This window comes from Gavia stellata, chromosome 8 (genome assembly GCF_030936135.1).
Source record: "Gavia stellata isolate bGavSte3 chromosome 8, bGavSte3.hap2, whole genome shotgun sequence".
NCBI lineage: Eukaryota > Metazoa > Chordata > Aves > Gaviiformes > Gaviidae > Gavia > Gavia stellata.
This window is the reverse complement of record NC_082601.1, coordinates 22,724,568-22,746,872: the sequence shown is the minus strand read 5'-3', so window position 1 is coordinate 22,746,872 and position 22,305 is coordinate 22,724,568. Positions and strand designations below refer to the sequence as shown.

At 37.5% G+C, this 22,305-nt stretch overlaps 1 protein-coding gene across 1 annotated transcript in view; it reads left to right on the top strand.

Annotated features, from left to right (window-relative positions):
- The first annotated feature begins 406 nt into the window (after positions 1-406).
- Positions 407-22,305, top strand: part of LRP2 (LDL receptor related protein 2) — a 128,217-nt gene continuing 106,318 nt past the window's right edge. Inside the window, exons 1-3 of the mRNA XM_059820541.1 lie at positions 407-500; positions 19,646-19,753; positions 21,931-22,053. Of these exons, the coding sequence (XP_059676524.1) occupies positions 407-500; positions 19,646-19,753; positions 21,931-22,053 (325 nt within the window). The remainder of the gene's footprint in view (positions 501-19,645; positions 19,754-21,930; positions 22,054-22,305) is intronic.

Below are 22,305 nucleotides of genomic sequence, written 5' to 3'. Positions count from 1 at the left end.
GGGACATATTTCACTTGCCATCTGAAATTCCCCGATCTGCTCAAAATACAGAGTGTAGCACCAATGGACTCTGATACAAAGTCTGCAAAGTGCAGGGACTTGGAAGCATCTTGCCTATCCTGCAAAGTGCGGAAGGAGGGGCAGAGGCAGCCTGTGGCTGCAGGGCCTGGAGCAGTGCCTGATTCCCTCATGCTAGTTCCGGGGCCGCCGGGTATAAAGAGCTTTATGCAATGTCTGGAGGGTGGGAGTTTATAGAAAACGCGATGTCTTAACAGGCGAACACGCCTTTCTTCTGCAACTAGCGGGATAAGAAAAAGACACCAGGCTCCTTGGGCTGCTGTTGTGCAGATCAGCACCCCGGAGTCGAGGAGCCAGCTTCTGAGGGAGCTGGAGCATCCCAGCCCAGATGGGACCTCGCCATCGGATGGATGGAAGAGCAGCAACTGCTTGCAAACTGCTCATATTATTCACTGCATGCATAATGCAGGGCAGTTGCCAAGGTAAGCGCTATGCTCCAGCCTCTCTGGAATGGGACTTGCACCGCAAGGAGCACATCCCTGTCCTGGGGACTTCTATGAGAAAAAGGCCAAAGTGCCTGAAAGTAGAGGGTTAACGGGAGCCGAGTCAAGGAGTTCTTTCTAATAGCTAGGGGAGACAGTTGGCTCTTTCCAGGGCTCATTTGATGGAGTCCCCTTAAAAAACACTACAAACACCACTGGCTCTTTAGCTTCGCTTCATCTTGGTTTTAAATTATCCCAGGATGTTTTTTCTGATTGTTTTTCTGGTTTGTACAAACTTTTTTCTGGTTGTGCGACAGCAACGCACAAATGTTGCTAAATTTGGAGGGTCAGCTCAGACTTTGCAACTCCATGGTCTAAACTCACAGTTTTACAGAGATGCAAGTGGGCAGCTTTTCCTGTAGTGAGTACTGCTGACTGGCTGTGGATAAGGTAAAAAAAAAAATTAAAAAAATCACCCTGGAGTTTTTGCATTTTTCCCTTGCGATCTTTGTGCCCTTCTTGCTACTGAAGTGTGGGTGGTTTTGCAGAGCAGAGTTCACCTGCATTCCAAGAGCAGGTTTGGTGACCACTGAAATTGTACCTAGAGCTGTTTTTGATGAGAAGCGCACAGGCTGCGGCACTTGCACATAGGCAGGTTGTGCCCGTGGGGGAGGTTATGTGTGGACAGGCTTGCGTGCGTGTGGTATATGCAGTCATTTACAGAAGGCTATAAGAGAGAAACAGATGCTTAGTCTGGAGCACAATAAGCTCCCCTCAGTCGGTCTCAGAGGCAGATTTGAAGTTGAGAGAGGGAGAACTTTTTCTCTGGGCTTTGCTGTTGCTAGGCGACATCTGGGAGCATGTGACGGCCCTGCCGCTCCTCTGGTACTAATCTGGCTGCTAGGGATGGAGTAGCTGTGTCCCCAGTCCTCTCCCCAGCCTGTGACTGCTGCCCGTCTCTTCCTGTCGACCCCTCTTCGCGCAGTTTAATTGCCCTGCGGTGAAAATGAAGCCTGTCTTGTTGGAGCAAGAGTGGCTGAAATGCATTTCCTCGGCCCCGTGTATTGAACCGCAGTCCTGCCGGTTCTGTGTGTGTCTGTGTTACGTGTGCGTTCAAATTGTTAATCTACTTTCTTTGCTCAACTCTTAGTTTAAGCTCCTTAGACAGAATCAAGTAAGTAATTATACAGCAACTGCTGCTAGCAGCTCCCACTTACGAGCAGGGAAATAGGAGATAGCTAATGTGCAGCAGGAGACCGGCAGAAGCTTTAGCTAAGGAGGTCACACTGGGCAGAGTTAATCCTATGCGCTGTTACTTTACATTGGGTAGAATGGAAGCTGCAGTGCTGATCTAAAGGTTTATTTCTTTGCTCTACAGCCACTTTTGACTGTTCAGGACGTGCCTGGTAAATGACATGACAGGATGAGTAGAGGGAAGCTTTGAACTAGCATCCACAGGCAGTGGAAGTACAGTTGTTTTTTACTTTGATAGTGTCCTGCCTCTCCCTCTCCTCCCCGCGCCGCCCCCCCCCCCCCCCCCGCCCCGAGTAGAATAGCTGTGCAAGTGAAACAGTATACTTTTAGTAACGGGTAATTGATACTAGTAAAATCTCTGGATAGCAATCTTGACCACACTGTGTTTATTATTGTAAAATATTTGGTATCCTTAAGTTCCAGCTCCTTGAATGTTGAGATCATGCCGGGCTCTCATTTAAAAAAAAAAAAAAAGACGTTAAGAGATTCATGAAAGCAATTCCAAGGCTCAGAAGGAAAATGGGGAAAATCATATTGTCTTGCCTAATCCTCAGTATTTTCAAAGGTGCTTCCATGACCATTTTTGAAGGTTTTTGTTGGCAATACCTGAGTGTTCCCAGTGTAAGCTGGATGTTTCTAGAAGTCATCTCACCTGAGCACTTGCTGAAATGATAGTATCATGACTCTTCCTTGATTTATCTAATTCTGGATTTACTGGAATTAAACATACCACTTATAAACTGAATAAAAATACTGCCTCTTGTAATTGCCGGTACTACAGGGCCTGGTTCTGCAACCTTTACTCTATAAGCCTTGTTGCCTATGGGGTAACTGTTATCAGAAAAAATTGCAGCTGGAATCTAAAAAACTACCTAAGTGAAGGTAGTGTCAAGAAGGAGCGTCACCGGACTAACATTAATGTTTGTTTTGAGGAACCTCAAAGTGCTTCATGCTCATAGTCACAAACTAGAGACACTGGATGGATGTTGTACTCTCAGCAGTTTTGCAGAGGGCAAATGAGATCTCAAGGGCAACTTCTCCTTTGAACAATGAGTTCTTTAATGTTACTGCAAAGCATACCAGATCTACATACTCCTGCAATATTCCATGTAGTGTCTGTTATCGGGCTCACCTTATCTAACATGGAAGGCCTGCTGTGCTTTATTTGATGAGGATTCAGTACCTGAGAGTGTTTGAATTTTTTTTTGTTCTTAATGGTTCAGCACCAGAGGAACTGTTAGTTTAGTTTCTAATAAAATAAAAATCATTCATATATGTAAAATCATACATAAATCATTCATAGAAACCTGCTTTTCTTTATAAAAAAGAACCCTTCTTTCTAGACAAAAAGTATTAAGAATATTCTTCACAAATCTATTATAGTTAATATTTCTGTAACCTATATATTTCAGATCACTTCAATTTCCTTCATTGCTTTTTGGTGTCCTGTAGGTCCTCATGACCAACTTTCAACAGGGTTGATGTGAATTTTCCAGAAAATAAATGTATTATTATTAAAATAATAATAAACTACATTGATATTGATTTTTGTCACCAATTCTGTTAAATTAGTGCAAGTTACAAAACAATGCCAGTATCATCTTTTTTCAGACTTGCATGTACTTACACTGAAATTCTGGTTTTGCTGCAATTTATTGCAAAGTACCAAATTGCTATGTAAAGGCCAGGATTTCCCTGTATTGTGTAGTTTACAATGTTTAAATTGCTGTTTGCCTCCCCCGTCTTTCTGGTGGATACTTCTGAGGATCTTTTTGTTTCTTTAGCAGGCTTCATGTATGGAATCAAAGGTGACAGATTCACATTGCTGTGAATTGTATGAGATCAATGATTGCTTAGCCAGGCAGTGTATTTTCCTTGCTGATAATCATAATATTTCGAATTCTGGGAAATGCATCTGGAAATGCAAGCATCTCCATTAGTGGTCTTTCTGTCTACATTTATGCTAATTTTTGGAATTTTGGGGTTCTATATTGAGTTAAGAGACCAGAAGATGACATCTAGGTTGACTTCTAGTATTTATTTTGGCTCCTTTTTTCAGTAACTCATAGTTTAGTGACTTTTTTTTAAGGTTTCTGTTGTTGATCTTAAGATCAGAAGACTTTTAATTTAAAAAACTTTTTTTTAGGAAAGCTGATTATCTATTCTGTATGCATCTTGGCAAAATGTAATTTGTGCGGAAACTTTGCTGTAACACAAAAATTAGTGCATCAAATTTGATTTACATCCTAAATCTCTGCAATGATGAATCATCAGCTTAAAGGCCAATATGACTAAAATTTGTTACCGTTATAAGGTCTATATTAGTCTGAGAATGAAGGTTATTCTAAGAATGAATCTATATGGTGTGATATCATATCTCAGAAATCACAATGAACATTTGCATGAAGTGAGGCCAGTAATGAATAGGTACAATAAGACCAAGTAGAGAAGAGCTACAGCAGCTCTTTACAGAATGGCATGAAGAAACATGCTTTTCCACCAAGCATTGTAGTAGTTCAATCTCCAAATTAATAATTCAGACGTTGCCTTCACTCAAATCTATTTAATGTGTCTGTAGGATGATGTATAGTGGCGTTGCTGTAGGCGACAGGCCAGAGTCCCTTGTACAGTGCTGTGCATGTTTAAATGACAGAGAAGCCTGTCTGTAAGATTATGCCTCTGCCAAGACCTAGTGTTTGAAGACCTTGAGTGAGACTTTCCAGGGGGACTGAGGATTTGGGAGTAATGAGAAGGGAGAAAGGATGGCAAAGAAAATGAATATACCAATGCAAACCTGACATACAATTTAATAGGTATTGTGCATGACCTATGGGCTGTAGCGTTCATAATCCTGCGCTAGTGTAATTTTCTTGGTTTCTCTTGGAGATGTACTTGCACAAAAGTCAGGAGCAAAAATCTCACTGAGTGTCCCTCTACCTGGCTCTGAACTAGTTCATTTCCTGAGGGCTGACAATTTAAAAGTGCCTATCAGTGAAACACATTATAATCTTCTCACATTTTAATGAATGAGGGGTATTTCTGTGCACTGACAGTCTTTTTTATTTTTATTTTTTGTCTGGTTCTTTTTAATGAGTAGCCCTCTTTTAGTACATCTCTTGAATTTTCTTAATAATTTACTCTTTTTCTGTATTCTGTTCAGCAAAGCACATCAGGAATTTGCAAAGTAATCAGCTAAAGCGAAGAATGGGACAAACCCCAGAATTTTAGTTAAAAATTGAAAGCAGTAATTGGATGACACCTGGTTAGATTTAGGTTCTATGCCAAATGCTAGAATTACAGTAAATAATTAAGCTACAGAAGTCAAGACAAATAGAGACAGACCATATAAGGAGATTTCAACTAAGATAAATGTGTGATGTATGCGATGCTTCTGTTTCCCTGTAAGACAAATCAAAACCTTCTTTCATATATTGAGCTGATTGGAAATTTGAGCAATGAAATCCTACTTTAATCCAGATTTACTTATCATGTGTTTTGCAGAAAATGAGCAAAGATTCATTTGGGGGAAAGGTAGAATGCAATTTTATTAAAGCCTTTTAATTCTTTTCCTTTTGGGCTTCATGGATTGACATGAAATCAATCACACTGTTTGGAGGTTTCCCCCCTTCATGTGCTTTCTTGCACTGTTAGATTATTGCCAGATCAAAGCCCAGTGGTGTTTTTTTTTAACTTCTCATTATTTAGCACTGAACCTGGAGGTTCTTCTGTTGAGATTTTTTTTTTAACTGAATACTCTAATTGAGCAGTAAACAGGCACATTGTAGAGGTGGTTCATTTTATCTTTAAGAATATTGGATCAAATGCCATTCAGTCTTCCTATAATACCTATTTTTAGATCTGAGAGCTTGTGAAAACTCTTCAGATGATAGACAAATATGTAACTTTGAATCACATTGTACTATCACTTTTTTAAGCAGGAGTTATAATTGTTTCTCCTCTTTTAGAGCTCTGCTTAAAAAGTGCTGGAACCTTATAGCACTTTGGATGTTTCAAAGGAAAATTCACTTTCTAGAAGTTGTCATTGTTGAAAAACATTAAAGATCCCTTCTAATTAATGATCTGCAGGTTGACATCTCTTTAAAGAGAAGTTGATGTTTTTATTCTACTGTGGCTAATTAGTGATGATAATAAGATAATTTGTCAGCTTCTTTTTAATAGCTTAGACTGAATGTGGCAAATAAAGGAGCTGTTTTTCAAATTGTTTAAAACTAAAGTGCTTCTTTATATAATTTGATAATTATACTTTATTCTTAAAGATACCTTGAGCTGTTTCTAGATGAAGAACAAGGGTTCTTCTGAGTCAATCCAGTGCAACTTCATTAATTTCAAAGAAATTGTCGCTGACTTGTACTGATCTAAGAGATAGAAAATAGGATTCAGTGAAGAGTAAACATCTCTTTTAATAGCTTATTATTGTTTGAGATCCATTTTGAAGTCTGCTTTCGTATAATAATGTTGATTTTTTTAACTGCGTTTTGCTTCCTTAACTTAGCACACTTTTAGAACAGTTTAAGAAAATGAGGTTTTATGAGTAAGCATAGAAATGTTTAATGGAATGGATAGCCTTTAGCAGATTCTATAAGCCTTTACTGTTGGTTTCAAGGCCTTTAATGTTTTCTTTGTTTTGCAATGCTTAAAGTGGATTAGAGATCTAAGCATCACTGTTACAAGTTTTGTTTTGGATTAATGAAATGACATATAAGAGTTGACTGAAATTGTTCTACTTTTATGACCTGGTCTATTTTATGCTTTTAACATGAATAAGTTGCCTTTGTTTTACAATCAAGAAGCCAGATCTTCAGCAAAAGGGCACTATTTACAGCAGCAGTGTGTCTGCCCAATTATTTTCTTGCACAAGCAGGTCATGATACTACACCCTGCTGAGTTGAATCAAAGAATGGCAGTTCGTTGCAATAGGCACTCCCTTTGACGGGGATTGCAGGCTCATGCTTTTGTGGAGCAAGAAGGATGGGGGTTTTAGTTGTGTTCTGTGGCATCTCTAAAAAAAAAAAAAAAGGCATAGTCCATAAGATATCCCAGGAACTGATACATTCACTGGTTTATTTAGAATCTAGGTAATGGTTTTTCTCTTCAGAAACCATTGTGCACATTATCAACTCAGATATATATACCACAGAGAGTTTAGATTAGTTTGAGGAAGTAGGGGCCTGCAGAACTGGAGTACATACATATGTCAGTAATCCTCCCCAGGTTTGCCTGGAAGAAGGAAGTTTACTATGTAAAGTTCACATTATTCGACACCAGTGGGAGACCCCATTTGGATCTGATCAAGCCCTTGTCATACCTTCTCATCTAAGGGTACAGTTTCATTAAAAGTGATGAGCCAATTGAACAGTTCACTGCTGCTGGAAGCAGGAGGCCCCACTCTCCTTCCCTCTTTCCTCCAACGTCCCATTCCCATGTTGCTGCCAGCCTTGAGTTCTTGCTGCTTGCTTTGGGCTAGCACCACTGTTCATCAGACCTCTCTGTGAGCTGCTTTCACTTACAAACCTGGAAGAAAACTAAACCAGGCCTAGGGAATTATGTGGTTTCCTGGTGGCTTAGTGATTTAGAGCAGCATGCAGAAAGGTCTGGTAGTTACTGGAGTTTGGGAAAGAAAGCAAACCTTAGCATCAAGTGGGAGAAGGAGAGGAGTTGGAATGAGGGAGAGAAAGAGAGACCCCTTTTTCCTATGGTAAGTCAGTGGGTTGGCCCAGCTGGCCATGCAACCACTAAGAACATACTACTGCTACTGCTAAGAACATACAGAAATGCTTGGCTAGCATGCTAGTTACAAGAGTGGTCCCATCAAGGCTATAGTGAAACAGTGTTAGCACGGCGGGAAACCCTTTTGTAAAGTTGTCTGGTGTAAACAGATGGCTTGACTGAATGGGACTGCTCACGTGTTCACTTTTGAGCGGGATTGTAGGGCTGTTCTCAACCTACAATGCAATAAATGAGTTGGACGATAACCAAGCACATGGAATGCTGCTGCAGTTTTTGTTGGCTTTCTAGCTGTGTTAATAAAAATAACTTTTACTACTGCGAGGCCTAATAGGTTTTTAAACCTTTCCATGTGAAACAAACAAGCTCCAGTTTGTGTCTGAAATGAGGGACAAAGTTTGTGGTGTCTTCCCTACAAGCTGTTTTTATTACCTTTGCAGTTTTTACTTTTCTGTATGAAGTCAGCCACAACATGCACTTTAAAGCTTCACTGAAAAGGAATTTTTGTTCCTAGTATTCTGTAAATGTAGCAAAGTACTAAAACTCCTTTTGTTACCTCTGCAGTACATGAAAGGTATTTAGTGGAGTAATTAAACTGTGTCTACTTCAGTTGTTAATCTGAGCCTTGACAAATTTCTGTTGGCTGAACCGATAGGAAATCTGAATAGAGCCTCAGACATAGCTTAGTTGTGGCCTGTCTTTTTGCTCAGGCAGGCCAGCCATCTGCTTTGCCAGGAGCTCTGCCCGAGTAAAGAGGGCAACTGACAACTGGGTTCCTTTGGCGCTTGCAGAAGTGATACCTTGTCATGGAATTGTGTTCTAACTGTAGGTAATTGGAAAAAGTGACAATTTAACAGTGGAAATGCAAAAATGCTGTTATTACTAGCTTTTATTAGTTTTGCAGTTTTAAACTTTATTAAGCCTGCCATAGAACGCGTTATAAAATGGTTATCTTACACTGAAAATACAAAAAATAATAAATTTTTAAAGCTGAACTTTAAATCCTTTAGAAATTTGGGTATCTCTTGGATTTGTTTGAGGAAAAAAGAAACCAGAAACCAAATAGTTAAATTCAATAAAATAATGAGTAGAAGTTCCAACCATGACGAAGTACTTTATCCATACTAAGACTTTATCAGATATTAGGTAACAGAAACCATTCCTCCCTGGTTTTTGTTTGGTTTCCTAGAGAAAAGACGCTTTAGCAATCAATTGCTGTTTTTTTTGGATGTGCAATACTTTCTAAATGGTTGGCCTATTTAACTTGTTCTAATAGAGGTCAAGAATTCTCAGAGACTTAAACCCCAAGAAATTTCATAAGGTAGGGGGGAGAGAGAGAGAGACCCAAATTATCACCCCGTTAAGGGAAAATCTTAGTCATTAAACATTCTGCGTGGAGATACTGACTCTGTGGCCGGCAATATACCAGGTGTGGTTGCAATCTTCTTCCTAGCAGGCATTTTGAAAGACTGATAGAAACTGTTGCTATGAGCAAGGGGTTACAATTTAAAGGTTGCAAGTCTGTAGCCAAATGCCTGCAGTTCTGTGAGCAATGTTATTTATATGTTGTATGCTACCACAGTGAAACTTTGGAGATGTGTGCCTTTCCTGTGGTTTTGTGCACTTACTTCTGGATGTAAATGCATAGTAGGCAGTACTATTATGCTCTTGTGTTTCCAAGGATGCAGCAGGTGTAGGTCTTACCCGGTTACACAAGGTAGAGCAGGAGATGATTTTTCCCTGCTATTCACCTCTGTGCCTGGAATGCTGCTTAGAGTAGTTAGCTAACATAATTTAAAGAATTACTTAAAATAGTATGCCTAGCAGCCACCAATGAAGGGAAGTAGCAGCAGAATCAAGCATCCTTAAAAAATCCAAAAGGGTGAGTAAATCTGACAGTTGTAGAGTTTGGCTGGTTAGGGGAGAAAATGCTTCCATTGGGGCTGACAAGAAGGGTAATGTTTCAATGGGAGATGATATTTCTTGCATTTATCCCTTCTGATGAATTCAAGGACTTTATCTTTTTAATTTGACAAACTTGTTAGTTTGTGAAAGGATTTTTTTATTATTATGTTTTAAACTGAAAACTATAAAGAAGATATACCACATTTAAAAATGAAATAGCCAAAGGATGACTTAATTCTTATTGTTAATTTTCAGGTCTATTAAGATAAAGTTGCATTTTGTGTGAGCACATTGGGCAACGTTGTTTCAGTTCAGGTGATTCTTCCTTTATTCAGGCCTGCTTTAGCACATGGAATTTCCTTTTCAAGGAGCTTGATAAGGAGTAACCAGCCATAGCTATTAGCTGCTAGCTGAAATTGAGTCACTCCTGAATGAGGGAGAAACATGATAAGTGTCAATGCGTCTGAAGAAATATATGTAGTTCCTAATATCATGGGCGGTAGTAAGTAGCATTAGAATGTCTATCTAGGCACACTAGATGCTTGTAGCATACGATCTATTTGTTCTGTACTGACACTTCAGTTTTTCTGCTTTTCTGAAAATGTTTTCACGTTTAGTTTGCAACAAGTAACAGTCACTATTTTTGAAGTACAAAATGATGTCTAGTACCCTGTGAAGCTTTGGGACACAGCTTAAATTGTCTTTTTTATCTAGAGTCCCTCTGGTTATGATGGCTGTACTCAAGTAGTGAAGAATTTTGTTATAGATATGGGTTTTGTGTGGGAAGAGAGTAATAGCTTTCGCTTTATATGCTTACCGTGTTTATTATCTGTAAGGAAAAGTGGTTTATTTTTCGCATGACAAGTTTAAATTTTCATTGAATAACTTGTGATATAATATTCCAGTAAGGTTTATGATTTCCAAAGTGTTATATGTTGCATAGCAATTTTCAATCTAGCAATAATACATAAAAGCAATATAAAAAATACACAATTCCACTGTCACAAACTGGATTGGAAGGCTCTTACTGAGGCTGATTCCTAGGGCTACAATGACTCATCAGCTTTCAGGAGAGCATGACTGAATTGAATGCAGCTCACCATCTCAGCACGGGGTCTAATTTTGAGAACAAACAGCACATTGGTTGGAAAATTTATTTAAAAACCAATACAGCTCTCAAAATGAGAATAGATTCCTGAGAATGTTGTTTTATCATCCGCTACTGCATCTATCGGATTTTCTCAGTGGTATGTACTGTACATGTAAACTCTTCAGTTGTTTAAGCACTTTTTTTCATTTTCCATACACTGTGTAGTTGTAAATACTTCATAGTCTTGAAGATTTTCCTCATTTGGTCGTATTCCCCCCCTCACTCTGTTACCCAGTTGTTATTCTACAGCAGTCTTGGGGCCATTAGCAAGGTTCATGCTTGTGAAAATGCTTGGGATGCTTCCTTCTGTGAGTAACTGGGGGTGTCTTTATTTCTACTGTGTTTGCTTGTTCTTCTTCCCCTTTATGTCATTTGGTCAATTAGAACAGATTTTTGCATATTTAATGTGCCATTCATGAAAAAGAAACTTCTGGGATTTAGGAGAGCTCAGACGTGTCTGTTTCCCTAGAGATTTACAGTGCTTGCTTTGCTTACCCAGCAAACACAGTCACAATTCATTTATGTGGATTAAGACACCTAATATCAAGACAACTGGTTGAGGTTATCGAATTTAGTGCAAAACATGTTCTTTACATGTAATGTGTCTGAAATATGTTTTTATATTGTGAAGGCTAATATTTCACTACTGCAAATACTGGTTCTCTTGAATTTGGCCATACAGATAGTAACTTTACTAAATTCTCTGAGAAAGGAGTACAAATAGTTTTTGTTAGTCTCACCTTGGAAAATACTTTATATACAGTTGGGGTTAAAGAAAGCATCCAACAAAAATTAATGGCTGATTCTCAGTTATCACTGAAGTACAAGAACTTTGACAGTGACTTAAATGAAAGAAGGAACCTGGTCTGTTCAATATAAGGAATATTTACTTTATCAGTAGAAAGGAGTATCACCTCCTGTCTATTAGAATTAGCCCTTGCTTAAAAGGATTATTTTTTATTCCTGCCTTGTTATAGGACTAAGAAGATAGTAAGAGTTTATTTGTTGCTTTTTAAAAAGTATGTGAGCTGAAGCAAGATTATAAAGGAACTTAATTTTGATTATTTTGCTTATAGTACTGTATGATGGTAAAGATACATACGATGGATATGTGCTGTTTGTGAGCATGTATGATAAATAAACTGCCATGATTTTAAATTTAAGAAGTTGGTTTTTTTTTTTTTTTTACATTTAGGATCAGTGTGAATAATTTTAAAATATTATATATCTTAATTTTTTTCACTTTTTCCAGAATGGGTGGTTTTAAAATGATAATGTAGAAACCATAGTTATTTTGTTCTGCATACCAGAGCTTTAAGAAAAAAAAAATTTAAAACTGAGAGTTTTTTCTAAGCGGTCTGTATGTGGTTTATCAGAAAATTAGGAGCTTGTTCTCTTTATTGTTAGTTCAGGCTTATACATGCAAAAAATAAAATTGAATATATTTGTTAAAAATGACTTTATAAACAGTTTCTATTTTTATCAGGCTGTTTGCATTTGTTGCTTTTTCAATTAATAAAGCTAAAGTAAGGTAGAGAGGATGAGGATTATGAATATCTTTAACGTTGCTAGGAGGCATTTACAGTGTCATTCCTTTGAACTTCGTGTCTGCAGGAGACTTGAACCCTTTTTTCTTTGCATGAAAGCTTTCCTGCTTAGTTTCAGTAGATTAAAATCCTGAATTTCTTTCATTCTGGGGTTTATTTTGGGGCATTAGCAGAAATGAATCTATAGTCCTTTTATACCTGTATTAACTGAAAACAAATAGTTTAACATAGAATACACTATTTTTAAGTATTTTTAAAAAAAGATTTTGCATGTGAGCATTATTGAAATGAGATTTGATGCTTTCATTTTAACAATGATTTTAGTTGACAAGTGTCTGTATGTGCAAGAGCATGCAGACACAAAGTACAGAATATAATGTAGATTTTGCTGTCTCCAGACATCCTTTTTTTTTTTTTTTTTACTACTTGGCAAGTAGTTTTGAAAGAGAAGCCATAAAAATATGCTGTTGCTGCAGTGAAACATGATATTTCTAAGTCCATACTGAAAAACAAATTTTCACTTTTGTTCTTTAAGGAGTTTTTTATTAAAAATCAGTGAGTAAAAATTTAAATTGTAGGTATTGGGTTCTACTCTGACAGGCAAGATCCATTTATTACATCTTCTGATACCCATCATTCCACTGAACTCAGGATGTGGTTTACTCAAAATTTCCTCTCCTGTGAGTATATAACATCTAGCTCATTCATCTGAGATGGAAATAGACTCTGCATATCCAGACAGGCTTACAGAAAGTAACAAATAAGCAAAGATTAAACTTAAGTTTCTCTTCTGTTCTCACTCCTCTCACCCTCCTGATATCAGTTCCATTTATGATGCAATAATACATAAAGTTCTACATGTGAGTGGGTTTTTAGGGAGAAGGGCTGGAAGTATAATTTTCTGCTGTTTGGTGGAGCAAAAGCTATTTTATTACTGTCATCAATGGGTGTCTGCTAGTTTTTGAGGAAGCTGTGCTTGGGAGCCAAATCTCTTAGTCCAGTTAGTGCCAGTGGAGAACCAGATCTGTTGCTTCAAGTTTAGTCCTCTATCATTTCCACATCCCCCCCTAAAATAACCTGAAGTAATCTGTATGATTTGTGTATCAGAAAGTTTTGTAAAATGTCTGCATCTTTGCTTGGGGGCTAGGGAGTGCATAACAAAACAATCAAATTAAATAAACGAAGTACTTCTGCACATGCATCACATGATGTTGTTGGCATTCGGAAGAATAAGTGGACTCAAAGACAGAGTAGACAACTTTTGTGAAGAGTAGTGCCTTGATCACTGTTAAACACACCATAGGAAGGATCAAGGCGTATGTGCCTTGTTTGTTGTGCTGTCTAATAAATATACCAGAAAAACTGAGTGTGCTTCTTATGTACTGTGACTTCCTGGAGTGCTACTGGAGAAACAGTAGAATATGAATACGCATTGGTGAAGGGAAGAACAGCACCATTTGGCCTTTGCTTGTTGACATTGGGGCACCCAGGTGAGTTCAAGTGCCTGTCATCTTTATGCTGCAAACTATCTAGGGTATGACCCTTCTTTTTGTTAAGTGTTTGTATAGTGCAAGGCACAAAAGACTCCTTGATCAGCTACTGAGTCTGCAGATGCTATTTTACCAGTAAAAATCTCGTTATAGTATGTAATTGGATGATAATTCAGTAATAGAAATCTCATACTTCCCTGTTAACATTGTAACTCTGTCTCTCTGGCACTGTCGATTTTCTGCTTCAGATTGTCCCTTGACTAGTCCCCTGTCCACCTATCAATCTGTATACAGACATCTTGCAGCCATGTGAAGTGGGTGCAGACTCACATTTGTACTGTCTTTTTGTTGATATTGTCAGTTAAAATTATTTCTCTAATATAATCTAGTTTAGAGACATGTAGGTAAAAGAAATGTAAGAAAAGATTTTCTGCGTTGCAAGGTCTTGAAGACTGAAGATAAATCTTGTACTGCTTTCTGTAATACCTATAAATGCTTGTGTGATCTATGTGGTTTTTAATCTGAATAGTTTGTGTTAAATATAATGGAGTTTGCAGAGTGTAGAAAGACTGAAAGTTAAATATTGACTCAAGGTATATGAAATTTAGCTTAATTTTATCCGACTCTATTTTTCTTTATATTTTAAATAATCTTTGTTCATTTGCCTATTATAATTGCTAGCAGAATACTAATTTCAGTATCACAGGGCATTTTACAATAATAAGCAAAGGTTTTTCCTGAACTATGGATTTTACTTCTTTCTTCATTAGTGTGGGGGAATAGAGATGGAATTTCTAGAGGTGCAGCTTCCCCTCCCTGAGCATTCCAAAACCTTGGGCTGTTTGACATGTAATTAAGCCAGGCAAAAATCTGACATGAGTGTATGGAAGGTGATTCTCCAGGATTCTTCTACCTGCAAGACCACTGGAGTGGGCTGTTCTGTTTGGGGGCTGAATGGGAACAAAAAGTACCCTTTGTTGGAAGGCAGAAAGGGAGAAAAGAGAGCTTGTCACTCAACTTTCTTTTTGTAAAATTTGTGTGGAAGAGGCTTATAATGTACAGTTCATTTGCACTTGTTTGTTGAAAAACTGCAGGTGTATTAAAGGTGGAACTGTTCAGTTGGAAAAATATTGCCTTGAAGAACATTACTCTTTTAAACACAAAAAGTCTGTTGGGAGAGATGATTCCTGAAGTGTAAAGTATTCGCAGCAGTGTAAGTTTCATTTTTGAATGACAGTTTGAGAGTGGTACACTCTACCCTGGGCTTAATACATTCTTCATTACTTTAAATCTTTCATTCAAGCTTAGCTGTCAAAGAGGTGTTAGCAGTTCTCAAAGGAATTGTGAGCACAAGGAAGAAAAAACAAATGACGGTTTTTGGCCTATTCTTTATAGTCAGAATAGACAGTCATGGTGCCCTTAATCTGTGGATGATAAATGTAATTAAAAAGATTTGGAGTTAAAGTTAAAAGTATGAGGGACTTCAAGGTTGAATGGGCAGGTAGAAAATGTATGAAAAGAATTAGAAAAGACTAGAACTGTTCAGAGAGGAACTGAGAGGAGGGAGTCTAAAGTAATGCAAAGAGTGGCAGAGGGTTAAGGCAGTATTGGTTTCCATTATAACTAAGTCGAACATAAAATTCTGGTTTTAACACAAGAGAATTGAATTTAAGCTTTAATTCTCAATCTAAACATTTCTACACAAACATATTGGGGCAAATGAAGCACAAAGGAGGTTGAGAGGGTGTAATGGACTGCCTTCCTATTGATGACTGTAGCCCTATGGGTTAAACAATTGTGCTGTGAAATGCCTGAAGCTATTAACCTCCCTCTCTTCTACCGGAGTTCCATATGACTTAATGTGGCATTGAGTAACATTCATTAGTGGTGTGAAGGTTGACTACCATCCTCTGGTGGCATTGGGGTTTGTCTTTGTCAGTGGTTTAGCTTAGGATAATTCGTATGCAGGCAACACTTGTTGAGCAAAAGTTGTCTTGCAGAACATAGGGTAATTGTGTTTTTTTAGTGCTTGTATTGCATTATTTCCTTTGGTAAGAGATACCTTTTTTGCTTTTAAATTGTTATTAAAAATAGATGTGTTTCATTTGTTTAGTGTTTTGTCCAATCTCTGCTCCGACAAAATCTCTATTACGTTGCTTTATTCCAGTGGAAAATGACTGTCTGGCATAATCTTTGTGCAAGTAGCTTACCCAGAGCCAGTAATGTTAGCCGCCTTCTTTTCGCCTGAACAGACTGTGAATCTGAAACATCCACTTAGGAGTCTCTTATAAGAGAATCCCAGACACAGAGAACCATGGGAAGTCTAGTGACAAAGTTAGCATAAAGCCCAAAGATAATAAGTATAGCAAGAAGTTTAGAAATAGTGCTTTGGTCTATATTTTTCTAGTGATGCTTCTGATCTTTGGTTTGCATTTTTCAGTACCAGACTGGTTTATATTAAAGATGATATAATAGATTTGTTTTTTCCTTGGTGTTTTCCTGAATATTGAGCAGTTGAAACAGATCTTATCCTTCAAAATTATTTTTGTTAATGCCCAGAGATTCTTCTTTATATATGTTCTGGTGTGATTCATAAGGTCTGCCATGCATTTTTTAGTCCGTATTTTAGTAGTGCTTTAATCACAGTCAGAAGACTAAAACTGAAGTATAGTAAGAGTAGAGCAACACTAAAAATTCAATCATTTCTGAGTTTTGAACTTTCAAAAGTCACCTAGTTTCTTTTCTATTAGCAAATTTTAAGCATGACAGTGAAGACTGATTTAAATTCGGTGGTTGTTTCCTTCAGGAATCCTGCTAGCAGGATTCTGTTTGCCTGAAAGAGGTGTCTGGTTTTATCAGCGTCTGTCAGAGTATATCAGAATTTCTATGGAAATTAGCTCATTAGTATTAATTTTTGGCAATGTCTGACTGATTCATGAGCTGCCTTGACTTTTTTAAAAAAATATTGAAAGCAAAACCTTCCATAAAATTACTAATGACTAATCCTTCAGTGAATCTAGACTTCAAGTAATGGCAATAAACAAGTGGATGCCCCTTGTCTTCTGACAGTCCCTGCTCGTGCTGAAACCCAGGTGCTGCATGCTCACGTTGCTTAGCGTATACCAATGGGAACAGTCCTTTTGGACTCCATATGCTTCCTCTGTGGATGATTACTAGTCAGTATGAGTAATGGCTGCAACATTTTTACTTAAATTAATACTGTTTAAAATGTATAACTAAATTAATAGTAACTAAATCACAACTCTTCAAATCTTTCTAATTTTCCAGTGCTTGTTTTTAGCAGAATATGCACAGTTAAGTTTTGAGCAAATGGGTCTCTGTAGTTGTCTATAGTAACAAACCTGGGTATTGCTGATACGGTTATTTTTCTTTCATTCTGGATATTTCTCCTGGGTATTCATAGCAGTAATTTTGTGATCATGCATTTTTCCCCTGATTACTTTTTCCTTTATCAAAGTTAGAATTGTTTTTGTTCGCAGCTGAAACACAAGCTTTTTAGAACCTTGGTGAGAAGTGCCCTTCATACTGCAGACCACTTTTACTTCTTCTATATTACTTACTTATTTTCAAAGATTGTCGTTTTAATGAATTAACATCATTATTTACTATGTAATATTCTTTGTTCTAAAAATAATATAAACCAGTGATAAGTGAAGTATCAGTCTCTCGTATTTTTTATAGGTATTTCAGAGCTCTTTGCCTTCAGTTATAAGTAAGCATGGAAGATAACATTTGAAAAGCCTAATGCCCCAATTAAATTAATTATAACAGGTCTGCTGAAGAATTGTATAAACGGACATTGATACAGCACTTACTGTGTATAGGTGTGAGCAACTTAAACTGTAATTCTGCAAAGTACTACAGAGTGTAGAACTGCATGATTTGCAGGTTTTCTGTTAACAGTTACAATTTCTCATACTGTACAAAGGCTGCTATGTTTATAATGCTTTCTAAAAAGTTTATCAGTGTTATCTCCTCATTTTTATTACTATAAGGGTATGTTTAACTATAGTAACTTAATACAAAATAGGCAAAATAAATTAGCAGTGTTGTACATAGTGTTTGAAATTTTTTTGTGAATTATTATTTACAAATAATATACAAATTGCTCATATTGCATGTTTATAAGCATCTGTTTCATTAGAAATTCTGGTCATGTGGATGCAGATTTAATTCTGCTTTGTAACTTCTTTTTAAGTAAGTGGCTATGAATATTCCAGTGGTTTTGAGTAGCAATAATATACTAAATATACAAGCAGATTTAGTATTTGCTTTGCATAGTAATTCCACTTGATAAATGGTGGTTTACCCTGTTGTGTTTATTTGAGCTTTAACTGCTAGTCTCGTATGGAAATGTTGCTTTGTAGGGCAAAATTCAGCGAGAGGGCCTGGGATTCCAGAGTGAACTTGTACATTCCTTCAGGGCATTTTTGCAAGGGAGGTTGTTGTGTTTTAAAGGTAGTTGATAAGAGACCTGCACCACCAACCCCAGACCTGCACCACCAACCACCATCATGCATTAGTCTATAGAAGGTATTTGGGTGAACATACTCCTGTACCACTCCGTACCACCATTTATCCAAGTGAATTTTTTGACCATTTGCAGGTTACATTATAAATCAGGATGTCACTACCAGACAATCAGATTTGAACATTCCTTGCATAAAGTAGCTTGCCTGTATCCCTTAGGAATACATCACTTAACTGTGTTTATGTGACAGTGTTGATATGCCTGGTTTTACATGAAAGTTAAGGTAGCGTGTTATTTATGTCATCATGAATTCAAAAAGTAGGTGGTTGTGCTTTATGTATACTGAGGTTATCTTCTCTGGACAAATGACTCAGAATAGTTGAAAGATGTAGTTTTATCATACAGCTATTAATTAAATCAGGAAACGGGATTTTTTTTTTTCTTCAGAGTTGGGCTTTGCTACTACCTCAGGTTTTTTCAGTGTTCCCTTCTCTGAGGTGCTGACAACAGATTAACATGAAACAGATCTCTGTTGAACCTAATTATGTTATAGGTCATTGTTTTGGGGACCTATAAAACTGTTCACTCCCTTTTTATGAGGCTGTAGTCACAATGAAAGGCCATAAACAGTGCATTTCTATTTCCTATGGGACTGGAGATTTCATTAGTCAACTCTAATAAAGGCCTGATCCAGCTGCATTTACACCTGGGAATGAATGCTTTTTTATCAGGTCTTAATCCTTAGTAGGTCAAGCAGGAGGGAATGACAGCAGGATAGCTTTTGATCAGCCATAAATGTCTGAAAACTTAATTTCTTTTAAAATTATGTGCTATTCAGATGTTGACTGAAGACATGCTTTCCTGTACTTCAGAGGAAAGATTTTAAATATTAGGGCATTATTAAAAAAAAAACCAAAACAAAACTGAGGTCTTTCTATACTTTCAAGCAGGTGACTGCTGAAACAAGATTTCCACATCAGCTCAGGGGATTATTATTATTTTTTTAAATCCTCAGAGGCTCTGGGGAGGACTAATGTTTAGCACATTTAGCCCTTAGAAATAATGTGGAAAATGATGCCTTACCTTTTTTAAGTCTATACTGCTTGAGAATTTAAAATTGATTCATTCCTGCTAGATAGGTTTGTGTAGCGTAGGTGCTCCTCTGAGACTTGTTTGGGTTATTTTTCTTTTTTCTTTTTCTTCTGTGTTTTTTTTTGTTTTTTTGGATGATGTACAAATATATTAAAATTATGGGAATTTTCTAGGAATTTAGTTAGGAAATACCCTGTAAGATTTAGAGCTGGTTCTTTTCTTGGGTTTTTTTTTTTTTTTGGTTGACTGGGTGTGTAGAGATCTAAACAATTTAGATTTGGCCCAATTTTTTTTTTTAATATATATATATATATACACACACTTACTTATATTTCTGTATTATGGTATTTTCTTTCCTTTCCACGCTGTAAGGTGACAGGTAGGTTACAGTTGTTTGACAGGAATGCACTCCACTGTCTGTTTTTATGTGCTGGTACTGCTAACCTGCTTGTTACTCTGCTTTACCACAGGATGTGAGCGTGGGCAGTTTCGCTGTGGAAATGGTCGCTGTATTCCTGCAGAATGGAGGTGTGATGGGGCTAGAGACTGCTCGGATGATACAGATGAAGCTGGTTGTCGTAAGTGAAACAATTATAGAGCAATTTTTTTGTAATATAAGAAATACTGAAATCCCAATGTGCTCAACTGTACCTGTGGTACAAGAATTAATATTAGAGGGGGAGAAAACGCCTAGTTGTCTTGAGATGACTACAGAATCTGCTTAAGAGTCATATTTCTTGAATCTTTTGTAGTCAGAAAATCAAGTAGTGCTCAACTTCTAACATGACTTAGGCTTCTCTTAAAAATCTTGAGTGTCCAATAATGCTATTTCATTTAATGACTAATGGGCTAGGTTCTAAGTAGATGTAGAAATATATTATATTCTATTATTGCAGTAATCCTGAATATTGGATCTACATACAGCTACCACCAGCATCACTTGAGCTCCAAATCTTTGGATCTTTCAGGCCCTAGACAACAAGCTGTACCTACTGCACCTTAAGCAGAGTCTTGGTTAGTTGTCTAGAGGTGGTGGTGTTATTCTCAGTGCCAGCAGCTCAGGGACAACAATTGCATTCAGATGGGCTGTAATATCCATGCACAAAGATTCTCTCAAGCTGAATGTTAAAAAGTTGTGAAAATTATGAAATTCTCTCCACAGCCTGTTTTCAAGAACTCGCCTGCATTTCACCTTCTTGATTCTAGTGTTCTTTGAGGTCTTTAGGGCTGGTACAGTTACCAGCCCGCTTACAGGTTAGGCCAGTTTTTGCCCCTCAGCTGATGGGGAATGAAAAAGACGGATTTATATTGGTTCTTTTCACACTGGATTGTTTTTTTGCTGCTTGACCCATATAATAAATGGAGATCATTACACATCTTGGCAGTCTGATTTGTTGCTTAGCACTTTAGTTAGCTCCAAAAACCAGTGCAGTTCTGGATGAAGAATGCCTTAAACTGGTAAAACAAAATGATGTCGTCCTATAGCTTGCTATTTCAGCTTAGTTCTGAACTGCAACAGGAAAGAAGTGGTTGGGCTTTGAGCAAGGAGTGGGTAAAATTCACATTGACTTTGTGAAAGATAAAAACCCCATAGTTATAAGCATGAAGTTGAGTTGTTCTCATTTTCATACGTGTGATGAATAAGGAAGATGAAAATGAAACTTTTCAGATTTTTTTCAGTTAATTGTGCTTTTAAAAACAATGTGTTAATGTGCTATAGGTAGTGGGGCACATAAGTGTCTAGGAAGATAGTTTTAAACTGTTTAAAACTGGCCTAAGGTTAAAATTATATTACAAGATTATTCCTTGGTTCTTAAAACAGGAATCAAAAAAAGTATGGATGAAGTGCATTGTCTGTAGTAGGTGACCGATTTTATCCCCAAAATTTCCTCTAATGTAATTTTGTACTTCTCAACTCTAAATCTACGAAGTGATTTAATTTTTTTCCTTGATGCTTTGTTTACATTGATGGTTGTGCTTGCATATCATCCCATGAGCACAAAGTGTTTCTAGTTGACTTTGCAATACAGCAAAAACATGATCCTGAGAAAAACGATCATTAAGACCAGAGTCCTGTCTACTGGACTGTGATGTGCTAGTGATTCTTCCCAGGAGTATTAACTAGGGATGGAGCAAGCTCTAACACAGTTTCAAACATTTGTTTTGATCTTTCTCTCTAACGGCTCCCTGTCGTTTGGCTATTTGCAAAGTACAGGGTGGAGGTGGGACAACACCGTTCAGATTGTTCTGACCTGACCCTCACTTTCGCCTCGTGAATTCACAGAGAAGAGTCATGAGCTTGTTTTGAAAGACCTTCTTCCTACCAGGGATAGAGCACCTGAGGTGAAGTGAGAGCAATTGAACAGACCCCTGTGAGACCAGGGAAGCTAGCATGACTCCATAGATAAGTGACAAAAAAGAGGGTCTGCCAGTGGGCCGTTCAGAGCCTTAAGCTTTTCCTGTGACCTGTCTTCTAGAGGAGCCTGTCTCTCCAGGGGAGGATACAAAACTGAAGATTCATACGCAGGAGTTCACTAAACCAAATTTTGCCTTTGAGCATCCTTGTGCTGGCCCACTTTACCCTCCCTGCTCTGTCTGTTTTCTTTGGTTTGTCCGATGCTTCATGTGTTTATTGGAAGTTACAGTCAATTGACACTTGAACCTTAAGTCTTACTTTCCCTTATTTAATTGTTTTCTTTGAAAGTGCTTTCCCAGATGTCTGTGAAATTACAATTTTTTTCATTGCTTACGCTAGCACAACCTACCTGTGAGGGAAATCAGTTTCAGTGTCAGACTGATGGTGAATGTATCCCACAGTCATGGGTTTGTGATGATGAGGAAGACTGTGAAGATGGCTCAGATGAGCATCAACAATGTCGTAAGTATTTACGTTCTAATGTTACCAGCTTTGTGAGGTAAGGTAATTCACACAGCAGCATATTAAGAACATACACAAACAAGCCTGCTGTAAGTACAGCTTTTACCAGAAGAGTCTCCCTAAAGTAGTTTCTAGAAATGAAATAATCTCAAATTGGAAATAGATAAAATACAGAAAATATGTCCAAAAAGATATCTTCAGGTCTTGAAATCTGAAAATTACTGGTTTTTCAGTTAATTAAAAAGAGAAGAA